The sequence below is a fragment of the Ranitomeya imitator genome, chromosome 2, assembly GCF_032444005.1.
Source record: "Ranitomeya imitator isolate aRanImi1 chromosome 2, aRanImi1.pri, whole genome shotgun sequence".
NCBI lineage: Eukaryota > Metazoa > Chordata > Amphibia > Anura > Dendrobatidae > Ranitomeya > Ranitomeya imitator.
In genome coordinates, this window is record NC_091283.1 from 54456720 (window position 1) to 54469753 (window position 13034).

Consider the following 13034-nt stretch of genomic DNA (forward strand, 5'->3'; position numbering starts at 1 on the left):
AACATTAACTTTGGGGGCCCACTTTTCACATGCATACAAATGTTACACTACCCTTGTTCACAAATTTACCTATATCTCTATATAGTAATAAACTAGGTAGGTTTATGAATGATGAGATGCTGCTTTTTTCTATACAGAGTGAATCAAGTGAATTATGCCAAGTAAAGCGCATACAGTGGGGTTGGGGCCCCAGATCTACACAGGGGCCCACTGGCAGATTCCCCTACAAGCCTAAAATAAGGCAAAGCATAAGATGGATTATGCATCATAAGCAATTATAACTGTCAATGCACCATCGAAATAATGGTGAGATCACCCATAAGCAAGGCTCAGGAGAGGAGTCAGAACCCAGCAGATAACACAGCAGATAATACAGGATCAATCATTCACAATAAATGTCACAGCTCACCTCCTCCTCCTGTACAATGACTGATAACACCTCTATATACAGTAGATAACACAGGATCCACCATTCACAATAGGTGATATTACAGCTCACCTTCTCCTCCTCCTGTACAATGACTGATAACACCTCTGTATACAGTAGATAACACAGGATCCACCATTCACAATAGGTGATATCACAGCTCACCTTCTCCCCCTCTCTTCACATTGACCTTTTCCGTAATCAAAACATTCTCAGAAGGCTGCTATACAAAATATAGGGTCTGAGTCAGTCTGATGCTGCTAATGTCCACAGAGTCTTGCATTAGTCTCTAGTGGTGATATTTTTTTTATTATAACTTGTGATATAAAATATAAATAAAACATTACTAATTTTGTTTTATGCATATAACATAAATAGGTCATTTACAATTAATCGGGGATGCAAACCCTTCTTGTTTTCTGAAGGTCTCAGAGGTCAGTTTCCCATTAATCAAAAATGATGTCACATCCTAGTAATAAGCTATCACTTTATGAAATATGAAAAAGGTTTAAATGTTAGATAGACTTTTGATCTGATGGAATCCCACTGATTATGTTCCTCTGTCTACATTATATCTTGGGGCCAACGTTTACTTCTCCTGAAACATCACCGCTCTTGTCCATGAACTTGATTTGGAATTGCAGCTGTAGTCTCACAAAGCCTTTGGACATGATTGGCTTTGTTTAAAGGGAATCCGTCTGCAGTTTTTTTTTGCTATGTAATCTGAAGGCAGTATGAGGTGCAGGCTGAGACACTGATTTCAGGGATGTGTCACTTATTAGGCTGTGTGATGTTGTTTCAACACAATCAGTGTTCTATCAGCAGGAGACTATCACTGCCTGGACTGGTGCTCAAGTGAGTCCTGGTCCAGCCAAGCCAACAGCACTGATTAGCAGCTTACTGTGAATATACAATGTGCATAGAACGCTGCTAATCAACGGTGAGGGCAGGAGCAGCTTACTGAGCTCTGCTACATGCTACATTTAAAAACTCTGAGGCCATGTGCACACGTTCAGGTTTTTTCGCGCTAAAAACGCTATAAAAACTCATTAAAAATGCATACATTATGCATTCTATCATTTAGAAGGCATTCTGGATGTTTTGTGCACATGGATCCGCGAAAAAAACACATCGCGGTAAAAAAATGAGCATGTTCATTATTTTTGCGGATTTTCTGCGTTTTTCCCGCAATTCTATGCATTTGGGAAAAACGCACAAAAAACGCACCAAAAATGCGTCAAAATCGCTGTAAAAACAAATGCGGATTTCTGGCAGATATGTCCGTTTTTTGTCAGGAAAATTTCTGCAAGAAATCCTGACGTGTGCACATACCCTGACTGTATCACCACTGCTGCACCCAGTAAGCTAAGTGATACATTGCTGGAATCAGGGTCTTTTTCTTCTTTCTGTTCTCAGAGCAAAAACATTGTGAAAGATTCCCTTTAAGGAGAAAATTGGCATTTTTTTCTAATTTCATACAACCCCTTTAAAGGCACAGTTTTTGAACCTCATATAGTGCATCATTATTAATTTTGTATTTTCCTGTATTTTCCATCCTTCAGAACAGTGTAGAACACGTATTTGAAAACTGCTTTCCTCCAGTGTCACATCCACTTGTAGAAGAAGAAATTCAGCCTCTGGAATCATTATTACACGATGTTGATCCTCCGAGTCACGAACAGACACGTGGAAGGTAGGATCTGTATCTGGAGAGTAGGACGCCGGTTATACCGAGCTGCTCGTTAGCTTCCAGGACACTCCTCGTGTTGAGCTCTTTATATTGTTCTTGTTTCTTTTGGTTTATTATAAGCAGCAGATAAATTGTAAATTTTGCAAATAATAATAAATTGTCAATGGAGGATCGGATAATTTTCATTGCAACTATACACAGCCAAGATGCCGTTTCTGTGGTCGTTATGGGGTCTATGCTGATAGCGTCCTCTAAAAGTCCTAAAAGTTGTCCGGCCTTTTCCGACACCGGGTTTGGAGTGGTGTGAACGCATCTCTGAGTTCTCTCTTTTATATGCATCCTGCTTAATTTATGACCCCTCTATTATTTTGGTTTATGACTGCAGATCCATAGACTATCTACAGCGCTCCTCATGTGAACACACAAGAGACCCTGATGCTCTGTATAAGTGGAAAGGATCCCTGCTACACAGCGGCTACCTCTCATGTCTCCACATCAACCCTAACGATAAGGTTAGTTTGCGATTATATACAGTATATTGTAGGAAAGTCAGGTAGGACAGGGTTAAATCCTAGCACTGCCGCTCTTAATTAGATGTACTTGGCTAGCTTAATCTAAGAACAAGGGCCTGTGTTCACTAGAGGTGTGTCAGTCTGCTGGATGGAATAGAGTCGAGTGTGCTGCTGTGAGTGACCAGCCAAAATGTGAGCTGTAGCTGCGATAGACATGCCAGGGTCTCTCTATGAATGGAGAATGCATGGGTCAGCTAGGAAAGCTGAGCAGTCTGTGTGTTGGAGCTGCAGAATAACATCTGGAAGCTGCAGGCTGCTCAATGTGAACTGTACCCAGACTTGATCACTTCTGTTTACATCAACTAAGGAACTTGCCCCTCAGACCATGAAGGGTCATCACAACAGAGTCCCTAATCACAGGACAATAAAACAATCCTTATCTAAGAATTGGCCCAATATTTATGGACGTAACTGTTTATCACCCATGGTAATTCTGCTTCATGTCACCTGTCTTATCCATGTTTTTTTTTTTTGTCTATACTGTGTTGTGCATAAATATGTGATTCTTCAGAATTTGTTTTAGTCTTTGCCTGATGAAGAGACGTATGTAGCCTCGAAAGCTTGCAATTTGTTACCATCTTTTCAGTTAGCCATTAAAAGGTATCAACCACTGAGGACTCTCAATTCTAAATATGGAGTTGTGTGAAGATTTGTCTTTTGTGTACGGAGCTGGTTTTTGTTTAAATACCATTTTGGGTTACATATGAAACTTTAATCACTTTTTATTGCATTTTTTGTGGCAGAGATGGAGATTCAAAAGTGACAATTATTTTTTTATCTACTATATAATTTAATATATATATATATATATATATTTAATATATAATTGTCTAAGGGTCACTTCCGTCTGTCTGTCTGTCTTTCTTTCTGCCACGGATATTCATTGGTCGCGGCCTCTGTCTGTCATGGAAATACAAGTCGCTGATTGGTCGTGGCAAAACGCCCACGACCATTGCCACGACCAATCAGCGACGGGCGCAGTCCGGCGGCAACATGGCCACTCCTTCCTCCCCGCTCCATACTCCCCTCCAGTCAGCGCTCACATAGGGTTAATAGCAGCGCTAATGGACCGCGTTATGCCGCGGTGTAACGCACTCCATTAACGCTGCTATTAACCCTGTGTGACCAACTTTTTTACTATGACTATGCAGCATCAATAGTAAAAAGATCTAATGTTAAAAATAATAAAAAAAATAAAAATCAAGTCATATGCTCACTTTCCGGCGCCTTTCCCGCTCCTCGCGACACTCCGGGAGCCGGTCCATGCATTGCAATCTCGCGAGATGATGACGTAGCGGTCTCGCGAGACCACTATGTCATCATCTCGCGAGACCGCAATGCACTCTTGAGACCGGAGTGCGCGAGGAGTGTCGGTAAACGCTTCCTGGATCCACGGAGGGTGAGTATATAACTATTTTTGATTTTAATTCTTTTTTTAACGGCGATATGATGCCCACATTGCTATATACTACGCGGGCTGTGCAATATACTACGCGGGCTGTGCAATATACTACGCGGGCTGTGCAATATACTACGCGGGCTGGGCAATATGCTACGCGGGCTGGGCAATATGCTACGTGGGCTGTGCAATATACTACGGGGGCTGGGCAATATACTATGCGGGCTGTGCAATATACTACGTGCGCTGGGCAATATACTACGCGGGCTGTGCAATATACTACGTGACTGGGCAATATACTACGTGGCTGGGCAATATACTACGTGGCTGGGCAATATACTACCCAGGCTGTGCAATATACTACGCGGGCTGTGCAATATACTACGTGACTGGGCAATATACTACGTGACTGGGCAATATACTACGTGACTGGGCAATATACTACGTGACTGGGCAATATACTACGTGGCTGGGCAATATACTACGTGGCTGGGCAATATACTATGTGACTGGGCAATATACTACATGGCTGGGCAATATACTACGTGGCTGGGCAATATACTATGTGGCTGGGCAATATAGTACATGACTGGGCAATATAGTACATGACTGGGCAATATAGTACGTAACTGGGCAATATGCTACGCGGGCTGTGCAATATACTACGTGGGCTGTGCAATATACTACGCGGGCTGGGCAATATGCTACGCGGGCTGGGCAATATGCTACGTGGGCTGTGCAATATACTACGGGGGCTGGGCAATATACTACGCGGGCTGTGCAATATGCTACGCAGGCTGTGCAATATACTACGTGGGCTGTGCAATATACTATGCGGGCTGTGCAATATACTACGTGCGCTGGGCAATATACTACGCTGGCTGTGCAATATACTACGTAACTGGGCAATATACTACGTGGCTGGGCAATATACTACGTGGCTGGGCAATATACTACCCAGGCTGTGCAATATACTACGCGGGCTGTGCAATATACTACGTGACTGGGCAATATACTACGTGACTGGGCAATATACTACGTGACTGGGCAATATACTACGTGACTGGGCAATATACTACGTGACTGGGCAATATACTACGTGGCTGGGCAATATACTACGTGGCTGGGCAATATACTATGTGACTGGGCAATATACTACATGGCTGGGCAATATACTACGTGGCTGGGCAATATACTATGTGGCTGGGCAATATAGTACATGACTGGGCAATATAGTACGTGACTGGGCAATATACTATGTGGCTGGGCAATATACTACGTGACTGGGCAATATACTATGTGGCTGGGCAATATAGTACATGACTGGGCAATATACTACGTCACTGGGCAATATACGACGTGGCTGCGCAATATAGTACGTGACTGGGCAATATAGTACGTGGCTGCGCAATATAGTACGTGACTGGGCAATATACTACGTGACTGGGCAATATACTACGTGACTGGGCAATATACTACGTGGCTGGGCAATATACTACGTGACTGGGCAATATACTACGTGGCTGGGCAATATACTACGTGGGCTGTGCAATATACTATGTGGACATGCATATTCTAGAATACCCGATGCGTTAGAATCGGGCCACCATCTAGTTTACAATATTTACACTACCGTTCCAAAGTTTAGGGTCACCAGACAATTTTGTGCTTGCCATGAAAACACATACTTTTATTAATCAAATGAGTTGCCAAATTAATTGAAAATCTAGTCGTCCAGACACTGACAAGGTTCGAAAAAAAGATTTTTATTTGAAATAATAATTTTCTCCTTCAAACTTTGCTTTCGTCAAAGAATGCTCCCTTTGCAGCAATTCCAGCATTGCAGACCTTTGGCATTCTAGCAGTTAATTTGCTGAGGTAATCTGGAGAAATTTCACTCCATGCTTCCAGAAGCCCCTCCCACAAGTTGGTTTGGCTTGATGGGCACTTTTTGCATATCATAGCTGCTCCCACAACAGCAGGTTGAGATCTGGTGACTGCGCTGGCCACTCCATTACAGATAGAATACCAGCTGCCTGCGTCTTCCCTAAATAGCTCTTGCATAATTTGGGGATGTGGTTTGGGTCGTTGTCCTGTGGTAGGATGAAATTGACTCCAACCAAGCGCTGAAAAAGCAAAATGGAGTGATAGCCTTCCTTATTTAAAATCCCTTTTACCTTGTACAAATCTCCCACTTTACCAGCACCAAAGCAACCCCAGACCATCACATTACCTCCACCATGCTTGACAGATGGCGTCATGCACTCTTCCTGCATCTTTTCAGTTGTTCTGCGTCTCACAAATGTTCTTCTGTGTGATCCAAACGCCTCATACTTGGATTCGTCTGTCCATAACACTTTTTTCCAATCTTCCTCTGTCCAATGTCTGTGTTCTTTTGCCCATATTAATCTTTTCCTTTTATTCGCCAGTCTCAGATATGGCTTTTTCTTTGCCACTCTGCCCTGAAGGCCAGCATCCCGGAGTTGCCTCTAAATTGTAGATGTTGACACTGGCATGAGGACCTGTGAGGCGTCGATTTCTCAAACTACAGACTCTAGTGTACTTGTCTTGTTGCTCAGTTGTGCAGCAAGGCCTCCCACTTCTCTTTTTACTCTGGTTAGAGCCTGTTTGTGCTCTCCTCTGAAGGGAGTAGAACACACCGTTGTAGGAAATCTTCAGTTTCTTGGCAATTTCTCGCATGGTATAGCCTTCATTTCTAAGAACACGAATAGACTGTCGAGTTTCACATGAAAGTTTTTTTTTCTGGCCATTTTGAGAGTTTAATGGAACCAACAAATCTAATGCTCCAGATGCTCAACTAGCTCAAATGAAAGTCAGGTTTATCGGTTCTCTAATCAGCCAAACTGTTTTCAGCTGTGCTAACATACTTGCCCAAGGGTTTTCAATGGTATTCTAACCATCCATTAGCCTTCTTACAAAGTTAGCAAACACAAAGTACCATAAGAACACTGAAGTGATGGTTGTTGGAAATGGGACTCTATACACCTATGAAGATATTGCATTACAAACCAGACGTCTGCAGCTAGAATAGTCATTTACCACATTAACAATGTATAGAGTGTATTTCTGAATCATTTAATGCTAGCTTCATTGGGAAAAAAAACTGTGCTTTTCTTTCAAAAATATGGACATTTCTAATTGATCCTAAACTTTTGAATGGTAGTGTACTTTATAGGTTAAACAATTTGATAATTTCATAGGCTGGGCTTAGTGGTACTAAAGATGAATTTTTTTATTTTTTACATGTCTTTATTTTTATCTGGGGTAAATAGGGGACTAGAACTTTCTATGATTTGATCACTTGTACTTTATGCTGAAATGCCACAGTAACATATAGTACTAATCACGTTCTCCTATGAAGCCCATCCTCTGGCTGGGCTTCAACAATGTACCACCATAGCAGTCACGGGGGCCTTCTGCAGGCTAAAAAAAAAATCTGAATTTTGTGATCACATTGTTGTTCCCTGGCAGAATCGTGGAACTTAAATGCTGCTGACAGTGATTGATAGTGGCGGTATAAAGATTAAGCCATGCACGTTGACATACACACAGGCAGTACACTGAAAATGTGAATGGCTGGTACTGGCTCAGCTCCTGAACCTGCTCCATACACCGTGACCCATGATATGTCCATCTTAAATGGCTTGAAGGGGTTTGCGTTCATATGTCCTTGCACGTGTTCCCAACAAAGAGACCCCACCATATGGACAACAACAGAGTGCCTCCCATTCTGGAGGACCAGAGATGTCTTTACAAGGACGGCTATCCATCAGAAGGACCCCCATGACATGTCTGGCTGGTCGTGGCTTTTCTCTGCAACATCAGCTGTTTGCTGGGGTGTCAGGTAGGGATCCCTGTATAAAACCGCACCTATATGAATGCAGTCTTTGAATTTAACGGGAAATGGTGGAATCAGTGTAAATGTAATGGTGACATCACTCCAGCTCGTATTCTGATATTAGGAATTGTCGCTTTTTTCTTTTTTTCTCTTCCACAGGGTCCACCTCACAGAAGCAAGTTTTCTGCGTCTTCCCCAGTCCCTAAACAAAGGCCACAGCACCACAAGATGAGCACAGGGTTAGCAAGAGACCCGGAGCTGAAACTTATGAAGGTCAGAGGACACCGAAATTCATTTCAAACAGTCCGCAGTGCATGTGGCATGGAGCGCTGCTGTGCTTGTCTGGCCATTGCCGCACTCAGATGAGGCTCTGCAGTCTTGTTCTTGGGATCAGTGAGACACCTAATCATGAGGAAGTTCTCACCGGTCCTACTGATAGGTAGCTGAGTCGCCCGCCAGGACCTGGGGATACTCGATACGGGGTCCGGTCATCGTTAAAGGGGTGAATACCAAGAAAACAGGCACACAGCCATAGAAATCATATATAAACAGGGGGTGCAAGCAGCAGCATAGTAGCATAAACAAACGAAGAGAAAAGATACTGCTACAAAATGCACACCACCCAATATCTAATCATACAATACAAAACACTTTATTGGCATAAACAATAAAAACAATTAAAATCACTACGCCACTGCGGACCACCTGGATACATTACATATGTATATATACAAACAATTTATACAGCCTGTCAATATGCCCGTAGGATATATAAAGACGTATATAATGATACCATCCTACCTAGCGGCTCATGGGGCATCTAAGGGCAAACATATAAATGATAACCCACAGAACCCAAAGATGGAATAGGCCAAATAGCCAAAAAACCACCCAGATATAATGGGACATGAGTCTGAATCATAAAGGCATAATACTCATGGTAAAACACAGACCAACCTATAAACTGACAAGCTGAAGTATCCAGGGGGCCGGGTGGACCATAGCCCCATGCGTATCGCCTCCCGAATGAGGCTTCGTCAGGGGAAGTGCCATTCGGGAGGCGATACGCATGGGGCTATGGTCCACCCGGTCCCCTGGATACTTCAGCTTGTCAGTTTATAGGTTGGTCTGTGTTTTACCATGGGTATCATGCCTTTATGATTCAGACTCATGTCCCATTATATCTGGGTGGTTTTTGTGGCTATTTGGCCTATTCCATCTTTGGGTTCTGTGGGTTATAATTTATATGTTTGCCCTTAGATGCCCCATGAGCCTCTAGGTAGGATGGTATCATTATATACGTCTTTATATATCCTACAGGCATATTGACAGGCTGTATAAATTGTTTGTATATATACATATGTAATGTATCCAGGTGGTCCGCAGTGGCGTAGTGATTTTAATTGTTTTTATTGTTTATGCCAATAAAGTGTTTTGTTTTGTATGTTTAGATATTGGGTGGTGTGCATTTTGTAGCAGTGTCTTTTCTCTTCGTTTGTTTATCGTTAAAGGGGTGGTCACGGTGGCAGCGATCCGATCTGTGGCCCTGGGCGCTTAAGTAAAAGGGATAGTTTTTAAAGGGAGTTGTAAAGAAATAAAAGTTTGTGACGCTACCTGTGGTACTCAGTCAGGGGTGACCGACGCTGCTTAAAGGGGTCCTCTGGGGGTGATGGTATGGCAGCAAAGATGGTGTTGCTTCCCACAGGTGAAGCTGGGTCCCCAGGGCTCCCAGTGTGCTGGGCAGGGATGGTGTGACGCCAGCAAATAAATGGAGGACACAGGGTTGTAAAGTCTTTACCTGGTTTACCGGTTGAATCAGGCCACAGTCCAGGGAACCAGCAACAGGTGGTGATGTGGTCCGGCCGGCCTGGAGGCAATGGTGGATCCCTCTCCCAGGGGAGGTCCGTACGCCTTCCTGCTCACGCTCGTATGCGAGGTCCCTACTGCCTGTGGCTCCCTTTCAAGGTCTTCTCTCTCCTGTCCTGGGACAGTTACCCGTATGGTGGGCAGTGCGAGCCTTTTTATAGGGTCTTTATCACAACCCGGGCTCTTTGTGCACTGCTTCAACTTCAGGTGTGGGTGCGGGTAAATTACATAAAGTCCTTTGCCCTCCGGTTCTGCCGTGTGACTTGGAGTACAACACAGCCTCGGGCTCCCGGTGCCTGGTTCCTGCGCTTCGGCTCAGAGGGGTTACAGTTCCCCTCTAAGCCCCTTTCCTTCTCCTTTGCTCCTTTCCTCAGATGCTCACTACATTCCAACCCTTCAGGTTATCTTCCGTTCCTGGAGCTGCAGATCACACATGGCTGCAAGGCTCCACTCTCTGCTCTTCTCCAACTCTCCTCAACAACTCACTAACTCCTCCTCCAGACCAGAATACATATATCCGGGGAAAGCTCCCCTGAATCCGGGTTCAGAACTCCCTCTTCTGGCCTGGATTCAGAATGTGTTGAATGTAAGTGATTTACCTAGTAAAGGGAATCCTCCTTGCCTTCTCCCCTTTTTTATTATGATATCGCCTTCCCCGAAAGAAAGGCAACATCACTGTAACAAATTGAACCAACTATCTGTCAAAATAACAAAGGGAAGTGTAATAACAACACTACCAAACACAAAACTACCCCTATAACTTTACCACTTATTAATTAAGTACGGATAATACCAACAGTGATAAAAATTATTTAAAAACATCCCAAAACAAAGAGGGATTGTCAGCCCGGGAATCTCAGCAACGGCCCATGACGGGAAAAAGTATGAAAAAAAGGAGAAAAATAATATACCTTCCCTATGTCTAACAGGCCCTAAGGTCTGATGGTCTTCCTATCAGCGGAGGTTGGCACCCTAATTTGCGATGTGGCGTCCCCGCTCCACGGCGGCTGTCCCTTTGGTTTGAGATGTTTTTAAATCATTTTTATCACCGTTGATATTATCCGTACTTAATCAATAAAGAGTAATGTTATAGGGGTAGTTTTGTGTTTGGTAGTGTTAACATCACTGTAACAACCGGTTACCTGGGGTACATAGTGACTTCTAAGGATGGGAATATCCATTTAAAGGGCTCCTATGGGTTAAAAAACAAAAAAACAAATGACAGCTGATCTAAAAACAAAACAAAAAAAAAACAATAGTGGAATTGCACTTTCTTTTGCCATATCACCGCAGTTGGATTTTTTTCCCCTGTTTTCCATTACATTATATGGTAAAATCAACAACAATGTCTTTCCAAAATTCAACTCATCCCTCAAAAAACAAGCCTTCATGCGCCTACGTGGACAGAAAAAAAAATGGTATAGCTTTGGATAGAAGGGGAGGAGACAACTAAAGCGCAAAAACAGAAAATCGCAAGCTGGTGAAAGGGTTAAGCTAGCAGCAGAAATCTCCGCTGTGTTTCCATGCTGCACACCACCAATCTATCCCTACACAGTGGTATCTTGCAGCTAAAAAGTAGGAAGTCTCCACAGTTGTCAAAATAGTAGGACAGCTGAGAGCCCGACTTCTGACCACCTGACATACCATAAAATCATATTTATGACCAGTGGCCGGTCCCCTTTAAATCTTTCAGCTATCAGCACTACTACAGATCGTCCCTTTAAGATGAACATTCAGCACTTTGTCTGTTTTTCCCCTCTGTGTCCCAGGTGGCCTCGGTGTCAGTCCACGTCACTGGTTTCAGCCCATCTCATCACCTGCAGTCCCTTTTCCAGCACTGGTCCCAGCCCAGCGGGAAGACTCGACTTAAGGTCGCCTATGAATTTAACCGCAGTCTCCTTGTGTAATAATTCTCTTGGACTTACTATTTAAAGTTTTGGTAATATTTGGTGGCAGATTTGAGAATTTTTATGTCGCAGAAAAGTATATTTTCTACAATAAAAGCTAGTGATTAAAGAGTGATTTGCCTTAAATATATGTTAATATTTTCCTGCTTTATATGTTATTTAATTAATGTATTAATAACAATAATAATAATTATTATTATTTAGTCCTCATTCACATACAGCAGTATTGGTTTAAGTTTAATTTTCAATTTTTTTAAGCTGCATCCCTATACAATAACATTTTCCTCACCACTAGGGGGAGCTCACTTTATACAGAGGTATGCAGTAACGTCAATGGCAGCTGTATGAAACCTTGAGCACGAGCTCCCTAATGGTGCAGGGAGTCAGGATTGGATAATTTCAAAGGAGGACCCATCATTTAGCAAAAATATTTATTATTTAACAGGTGTAAACCCTGCTGTTCTGAATGTGGCATTGTAATTTTTTTCGTTCCTGCACCTCTCCTCTTATTCTTAACTCAGACATTTGTGACATGCAGTATTAATAGGATATGTACTTCTTTTATTGCCTAGTTTAAAGTATCTACCAGGAAAAGCTCAATTCATCATGGCGGCTGTCATAAATGTCCAAAAGTGGACTTGTTTCCCATAGACTTCTATGATTTTAAAAATATATATAGTCTTTTAACAAATACAATTTTTTTCTAGAACATGCAGCATGGAAAACCTGTGGTATGGAAAAGTGTAGTTTTCCTTCCTCTCTCATTTATTTGTTTCTTCCCTCCCTTCTTCCCTTTCTCTCTTTTTTTCTTTCCTTTCTTCTTTCCTTACTCCATTCCTTCATTCTTCCATTCCTTCTTTCATTCCTCACTTTCTTTTATCCTTCCTCACTTCCTTCCTCCAGTCCTTCTTCCATTCCTTCTTTCCATCCTCAATTCCTTTTTTCCTTCCTTTATTCATTCTTTCCTATCTCCCTTTCTTCTTACATTCCTTTCTTCATTCCTTCTTTTCATTCTTCTTTCCTACCTTTCTCCATTCCTTACTTCATTCATTCATTCTTCAATTCCTTCTTTCATTCCTCACTTCCTTTTATCCTTCCTCACTTCCTTCCTCCAGTCCTTCTTTCCTTTCTTCTTCCCTTCCTTCTTTCCTTCCTCAATTCCTTCTCTCCTCCCTTTATTCATTCTTTCCTATCTCCCTTTCTTCTTTCCTTCCTTTCTCCATTCCTTCTTTCATTCCTTCCTTCCTCACTTGTTTCTTTCCTTCTTCCCTTTTTTCCTGTGATACTAGTGACAAGCCATGTCAAAGCCACGAG

At 42.6% G+C, this 13034-nt stretch overlaps 1 protein-coding gene across 1 annotated transcript in view; it reads left to right on the forward strand.

Moving 5' to 3' along the window:
- LOC138661820 (uncharacterized) overlaps positions 1 to 11835 on the forward strand; it is a 30919-nt gene extending 19084 nt beyond the window's left edge. The window contains exons 3-6 of the mRNA XM_069746751.1: positions 1990 to 2120; positions 2503 to 2629; positions 8107 to 8220; positions 11583 to 11835. Of these exons, the coding sequence (XP_069602852.1) occupies positions 1990 to 2120; positions 2503 to 2629; positions 8107 to 8220; positions 11583 to 11720 (510 nt within the window). The 3' untranslated portion in view covers positions 11721 to 11835. The remainder of the gene's footprint in view (positions 1 to 1989; positions 2121 to 2502; positions 2630 to 8106; positions 8221 to 11582) is intronic.
- The last annotated feature ends 1199 nt before the right edge of the window (positions 11836 to 13034 follow it).